General features: G+C 38.5%; 1 protein-coding gene across 1 annotated transcript; it reads right to left on the reverse strand.

Annotated features, from left to right (window-relative positions):
- Nucleotides 1–250: 250 nt before the first annotated feature.
- Nucleotides 251–2,312, reverse strand: mrps17 (mitochondrial ribosomal protein S17). Its single transcript, XM_015961539.3, has 3 exons — nt 2,198–2,312; nt 1,758–1,899; nt 251–611 (listed from the first exon to the last, which is right to left on the reverse strand). The coding sequence occupies exons 2-3, from the start codon at nt 1,878–1,880 to the stop codon at nt 297–299; spliced, it is 438 nt and encodes a 145-aa protein (XP_015817025.1). The 5' UTR covers nt 1,881–1,899; nt 2,198–2,312; the 3' UTR covers nt 251–296.
- Nucleotides 2,313–7,303: the final 4,991 nt, after the last annotated feature.

The raw sequence follows: 7,303 nt of genomic DNA on the forward strand, positions 1-7,303 counted from the left end.
TTTTTTTAGTCAATAAACAATGCATTGTATGTTTTGTGAATGGCAATTTTCAACAAAGATTTATTACTGCAAATTACTTAGAATTGTCTCAAAAATCAAATTACCAAAATAGGTTGCATATATATTACATTTTAACTCAACCTCCCATACACATACAGGCTTAATACAATTATATATTTATTTTTTTATTAATATTTTTATGAAACAAAAGCATTACACTTATGACAAATGTGTGTGCATATATATATATATATATATATATATATATATATATATATATATATATATATATATAATTAAGTTGGAGTTTGTGCCAACGATGATTCCCCTTCACTGGTGACAGCTGAGATGTTCAGCTCCTGCAGTTTTTCTGACAGTGTGGTTCCCTCTTCAAGCAGATGATCAGACAAAGGCTCCAGAAACTCAGTCCCTGCAACCTTCTTTCCTGTCAGTGGATCCACCACCCGACCCACCTTATACACTATCTCAGACAGTTCATGCTTGACGTGTTTGGATCTGGGCTCAGGCAGAGCTTTGAGGAGGACAATATCTCCCACAGTGCATTGTTGCAAAGCATCATGGGCAAAGTAGGTCTTTCTTTTGTTGTAGTACTACAGAGAGAACAAAATAAATATGTTGATAAATTAGATATGTATTATAATGCAACATACCATAGCATTTTATTTATATACTGCATTTTTAAACACAGCATGCAAGCTGACCAAACACTGCACAAAGAACAATCATAAAATAATTTAAATCAGTTAAAAACAGTCAATACAGATAAAAACAACCTAAAAGCAATATAAAAGGGAAAAGACAAACATAAAAAAGTCATTGTCCAAAAGCCAAAGCAGTGAAGCAGGTCTTCAATCGTGACTTGAAGACAGCCATAAGATGATGACTGTTGAATTGCAATGGGTAGTGCATTCCAGAGAACGGCAGCATACACAAAAGCCTGCTCCCCCTTGCTTTATAGTTCAATGCTGGAGTGCAGAGTGGCAAGCAGTCTGCTGATCTCAGTGAGAGCACCATCAAATAGGGCGTGAGCAAGTCAGACAGATAGGATGGTGCAAGACTGTTCAATGTTTTAAAAACAAAGAGCAAAATCTGAAATCACACTCTGAGAAGAAGAAAAAAAAGGGATGATATGTATTTTTTCTGTTTGTGTGTGTGGTTTTTTTTTATTATGTATGTTTTCTTTGTTTGAAATAAACTAAACAAAGTCATAGGCAACCATTAGAGATGTGCCAGAACAGGGGTGATATGGCTACATCTATTTGTGCTTGTTAAAAACCTTGCAGCAGCATTTTGCAGCAACTCCAGCCTGTTCAGGGCAGTAACAGGGGTGCCAATGAGGAAGGAGTTCCCGTAGTCTAGTCCAAGTGGGAGGTGATAAACGCGTGAATAACAGATTCCAAATGGGACCGTTTCAATACAGCCAAACAAGTAGCTATGTTGAGATATAGTTTTAAATTGGGGGGTGGGGGGACCATTAGCTATTTGTGAAGCTGCAAATGTGTTACTTTTATTTCTTCAAGAAAAACATTAGATTCTGAAAACTACAGGATAAGACATAATAGGAATGTGTCAGCTGGTAGTTGAAAGATCCAGCAGCTCCAGGTGTTTTCCTACTGGCAAAATATTTATATTATTTAAGACTATAAACGTTTCTGGCAGAACAAGGCTATTTGTTTCTATTTCCACGCCACTTGTTTGTTTATAACACAAATAAAATCTGCAGACGAATGATTTACCTTGAGCAAGTAAGGGTCCAGCACTAGTCTGGTAACTCTCACTTTAGCGGTTTTGAGCATTTTGGTTCCGATGACTCTACCGAGGACCCATTTAGCATGGACTGATGCACCTTTGACTGACATTCTGCAGCTTTGGTGAACGCTAGAGGAGAAGAAAAGTATCTCTGAGCAGATTTAACATATAAAAATAGGAACGAGCACTTTGACACTTTCAATTAGTAATATATAACCAAACATAAATCTGTTTAAACACCTTAAACAATTTTTTTTAAAACAACATTAGTTCTGGATAACGAGAACAACACTTGAGCTATCGGTTATCAAATAGCAGCTGTGGCGGCTAACATTCGCTGTAACGTAGCAATAACAAAATAGCTGATCAAACAAGCTCTGATATTGATCAAAGTTATCTAAAATGTAGAAAGCTTGACTAAATTTACCTGAAATAAATTTAAAGTATGAAATTTGGAAGGTCAGTAGCAAGAGCGAGCGTCCATGCTTCTCAGTTCTTCTTCGTTTATTATAAACCAACGTTTTGATGCAACACCGCCACCTAGTGGACAAATCTTTGTTGGCTTCACGGGAGCGTTTTCATGCATTACCGCCACCTGCTGGAAGGATTTGTAGCTCTGCCAAAGAAACAAAATAAAATGTATTTTATTTATTTCCTTGTTAAACGATCACTTGAAGAAAATGTATTTATTTTGTATAATTGATCTTTCAGAACCATGGTCTCTACACTTGTTCAAGCTGGTTTTTGGTGTGACCTTCATCATTCTGTTATTTGTTTTAAAGGTCATAAACAATTCAATTATTTTATGTATTAAAATAATTTAACATGTGACACCTTTTCCTAATCATTAGAGAATTAATTTCCATATTTTTTAGCAAATAGCTGTATGTTGTTTTCTGTATCCCTCTTAAACAATTTGTAATGCAGTCATAAAGGGTGTTTTAATCTTACAAATGTAAAACTAAAATCTATTAAATGATTAATCACAAAATAAATAATCTCTTCAAGCTATTTTAATGAAAAATCAATAAATGTACTAGCATTTTTCTAGAAAGCCATCTATTAGTTCTGCATCACATGTTTACGACAAAAATGTATTTTTTCTTCTTCAAATAAAGCAAAAAACTAAATGAGAAGCATCAACTGTTGAGTATGGCCCCTGCTGATACTGAAACTCAACCTACTTCCATTATTTCCCACCTCTCAAGATTAAAACTTTTTTCCCCTGCAAATTAAAGCTGTCCTGCCAGATTACTTTTCAATTCCATCAGCATGTTTTATTGTTTTCAGCTTTTTTCTGAAGAGACAGGAGATACATGAAATTTGTGCACCTTGGTTTGCTAACTTCCCAGATGAACACCTGTCATTTATCTTGCTAAATTCAAATTATAATCATTTTATTCTAAGTACAAATTACAGTTTAAACTACTGCTCACTAAAGAGGATGAAGATGCATTAAAGCACAGAGCTAAAAGCTTCTAATGTGCTGATGATTTAGGATGCACTGAGCTCACTAAGGTTTGCAATTAAAGAGGTGCACACTAACCTTAGCAACTAAACACAAGAGGATTTGCGTTTTCTAGGTCATTTGGATAAAAAGATAACCAAGTACAGAGGAAACTGGAAATTCGACCTAATAATGGAGGTAAGTTAGGATTTTTCAACATTATGTTAAAAGCCAAAAGGTCTGTGCAAAGCTGTAGATGGATTTAGGTTTGAACATTTGTGATGCTGAATCAGATTTGCATTACTGTAACAAAAATGACACGATAACCAACTGAATTGTCATTGAGCTTGTTAATTGTGGGTTCCTTACAAAAAATTCTGTTGGCACACAGCTGATCCACACCAGTGGGGATCTCTGATGAGGTAAATGTCTGAAAGGCAGGTAGATCATCATAGATGCACTCATGCCTCAGCGTTAACAGTCCTGTCCCTCTGCAGGAATTAGCTGTGGCTGAGAACCAAGAGCAGGCAGGCCAGTCTGGTTTTAATCAGAGCCATGTTGTAGTAAAGCACACGTCTTGGTCTCTGTTTACCATTTAAGGCAGTGAAACTTTGGGTTACCTCTGCCAGAATTACAGCATTAGCCAACTTTAGCCTACTTCATGCAAGAACACTGAGACAATTTATGTAAAACATTCTGTGTGCGAACTGTTTTCTGTTCAACTTGACTGACAAGGCAAGACGGGCCTGTGGGTCGGAGCAACAACACACAACCCTTGTCAAACATGTAGGGGGTGTGTGTCAGCACTGAATCATGTGAAAGCACTCCAGCTGTTAAACAACGCATCAGAGTGTGTGTACTTGTGTGTTATCTCTGATAACATGCTGACTTCTTAATCTGACACATTCAGATTAACGTGCCGGAATGATGTCTGCCTACATCCTCCACCGTGAGTTATTAGTCTCTAGATATGGCCGCTTTTCAGAAGATAAGGATATTTAGCTTGTCTGGTTTGGCTGAGACCATTTTTGAACTTCCATTAGAGCTAACCTTAGCTACGATGAAACTGGCTTTAGTTTAGTTAGGGTTTTAGTATCTGGGAATCATTTACCACACATGCTTAAACTGGGTCTGGGGTCTGTGAGATGATGGCAGCTGAGCTTTGATGTTTGCTTCCAAAAAAAAAAAGAAAAAGAAAATTACAATTTAAGTTCTTCCTTGTCTGGTAATTTGTTTTATCAAACTTTTTCATTCAATCTGATAAAACCGTGCAGTCAGTTGGGATCAGCTATAATCAGATTGTCATCCTGAGAGCTGCAGAGTGAGGTAGAGGAACACTGGTGACTGATGCCGAGGAAGGTGAGGTACGTTAGAAACGACAGAGCTCGGTATTTCTTTCCATCTGTGAAACAGCAGTGAGTCATCGATTGGCAGGGTAGGGTGTTTGTTTTTTTGGCCGATTAACTGTAAGGTTAATTAAAACGTTCCTCTGTGGGGCTGCAGAGAAGGTTTAAGGAGATGTGAGGATGAAGAGGTTTGTTCCTCTTCATCACATCTCTGATGTCTTCTATTTAACGCTGTTAAAGTGTTGCTTTAACATGGAACTGATGGTTGCGCCAAGTCCAGTCCACATTTTTGTTCAGTCATGCCTTTCAAAATAAAAGAATTGTTATGATGCATGCAGAGATACTGATTGTTCCTAATCTGATAATCTGCAATTATTTTTTAGTGTTCACCTCCCCAGAGTCTATCTAGTTTGCCTTCATGACAGAAAAGCATCAAATACACTGGATTTGACGAGCGATTGCCTTTAGACACTTGGAACGGGATGTTTCTGTGATGTTTGATATATTTAGTCAGCAAGCAAAAAATAATGTGTAAAATTCAAGAAAATAGCGTTGTTTACGCACCTTTACCGTATGAAATCTTACAAACCTTCGCATCACGGGAACAATGCGTCTTTAGGTTAGTGGTCAGGCTGTCAGCTGAGACTGACGGCGTGATGCCGTCACATTAAATGACATCTAGCCTTTTCCATCACATACAACTCTGTCGTACAGACACACACAAACATCATTTCCGTTATGGTCTTGTTTTCTTGACTACAATAACGGTTTCTGTAAAGGAAAAAGATAATAAATCAAGGCGACTGTAGGCACTTTAAATTTGAAATGTGACTTTATGTGCTGCTGCTTTTTGTTATGCTAGAGCGCTCGCAGGAAAACAAATCAGAAAGTTCACGTTTCCACCTCTCGCCTGGTCAGATCTCACATGACAGGCAGACATGTTTGCAGCACATTTAAACAAAAGCAGTTAAAACAAACCCTGGTGCTGAGTGAGTCAGCCGGGGTTTAGGGTGTCTGGGTTTGTCCCCAAAACACATGAAACGTTACAGTAGGTCATGGGTAACAATGTGGGATCACTTTGGCCAAACGCGCCGATATTTGTCAGTGACATCATCTCATCCTCGGTGACCTATGACCTTGTCGTGTTCATGTCGTATGTGAACACTTGAGACAACAGTTCGTCCCTCTCCAGCCTTTGTAATGAGACTCTGGTCGGATGAAGGTGATTTCCTTGTCAGGATCAAGTCCTGCTTCAAGGAGCTCAGAGTCGGTGAGGAATGGATGTTATTAGAAACTCCTCTACAGGATGTCAGCGCACAATCTGGTTCATATTTACTATTCAAAACTCAGTTCAACTATTTGTTTTGATTTGGGTTTATAAAGCCTTTTTTGCTTTAGACATTGAGTCTGATCTTTTATCTTCTTCTCACAAAATGTGTTTCCTACATCTTCTGTTTTTGCGTCAGTGTTGTTTTGGTTCCTTGTTTTCTTCCTCCGATGTCTAGAAGCCATGTAATGTTTCTCTAGAACAGATTTAAACAATAGAATAAACTTTAATGATTTAACAGTGGGGAAATTCACTCATTAAGGCAGTACGTCCACTTACACAAAACAATAATAAATACACAAGGGCATTGGGCTATTATCGTAACCTTCAGCACTCAAAAAACAAATAAAAACAGAGTAAATATAGATGATAGAAAATTGAGTTTCTTAGAAGGAACAGCATAAAAGATACAGGTAAACAAATGTACATCCGGTATTGCACAGGTATTGACTATAGCACTGATGTTAGCATGTGAAAGGATAACGCCAGCACCAGTTAAACTCAGGAGTTTTACAGTCTTACTGCAGAGGGGATGAATGACCGATGGTAGCGTTCTCTTTTATACAATGGATGCCTCAATCTGCCTCTAAAGGAGCTTTCCATGGCCTCCACAGTGGGATGCAGTGGGCTTCCAAAATGGAGATCATCTTCACCACTATCTTCTTTTCAAACTCGTTCTCAACAGAATCCAGTCGGCAGCCCAGAACCGAGCTAGCTTTGGTAACTAGCTTGTTCAGTCTCTTTCTGTCTCGTTCAGTGCTGCCTGCACCCCAACAGACACAGCAGAGTGAATAACATCCAATAACAGAGTGATAAATGGATTTTAGCAGGTGGGAATTAACTCTGAAGGACCTCAGCCTCCTCAGGAGGTGGAGGTGGCCCTTCTCATCTGTTGGACCAGTTCAGTTTGCTGTTGAGGTGAATTCCCAGGTACTTAAAGGTATTCATACCTCAATGTCTGCACCTGTATGTTTACTGGTGAGTGAGGAGGAGTGTTTCTCTGGAAGTCAATCACCACAAAGTCAATGTACTCCAGGTCATTCCCCTCAGACACACAGCCAACAATAGCCGAATCAACTTCTGGAGGTGACAGCTGCTGGTATTGTAGGTGAAGCCCGAGGTGTAGAAGGTAAATAGAAAGGTTGAGAGCATCGTACCCTGTGGAGCTCCCGTACTGCACACAACACCTCAGACATGCATTCTCACAGACTGTGGCCTGTTGGTTGGATAGTTGATGATCACTCTGTTGAAGATGTAACAGATTTAACCAGAAGATGTATTTGCTTTTTATTTAAAAAAGCTGAAACAAGCCAAGAATGATTCACAGTTGGTTACAAAAATGTGGAAAAACAAGGATTTTAATCCTTTCTTTTTGCCTCATAGCCTCTAATTTAAATGCAAAGTTAAGGATCT

The sequence above is a fragment of the Nothobranchius furzeri genome, chromosome 10, assembly GCF_043380555.1.
Source record: "Nothobranchius furzeri strain GRZ-AD chromosome 10, NfurGRZ-RIMD1, whole genome shotgun sequence".
NCBI classification, from domain to species: Eukaryota; Metazoa; Chordata; class Actinopteri; order Cyprinodontiformes; family Nothobranchiidae; genus Nothobranchius; species Nothobranchius furzeri.

Bases quoted from the DNA above. Each gene is read 5' to 3' on its own strand.
- mrps17 (XM_015961539.3), bottom strand. From the start codon at position 1,880: ATGTCAGTCAAAGGTGCATCAGTCCATGCTAAATGGGTCCTCGGTAGA. The intron at 612-1,757 runs GTAAATCATTCG...TTCTCTCTGTAG, and splicing joins TGGACCCTTACTTGCTCAAG to TACTACAACAAAAGAAAGAC.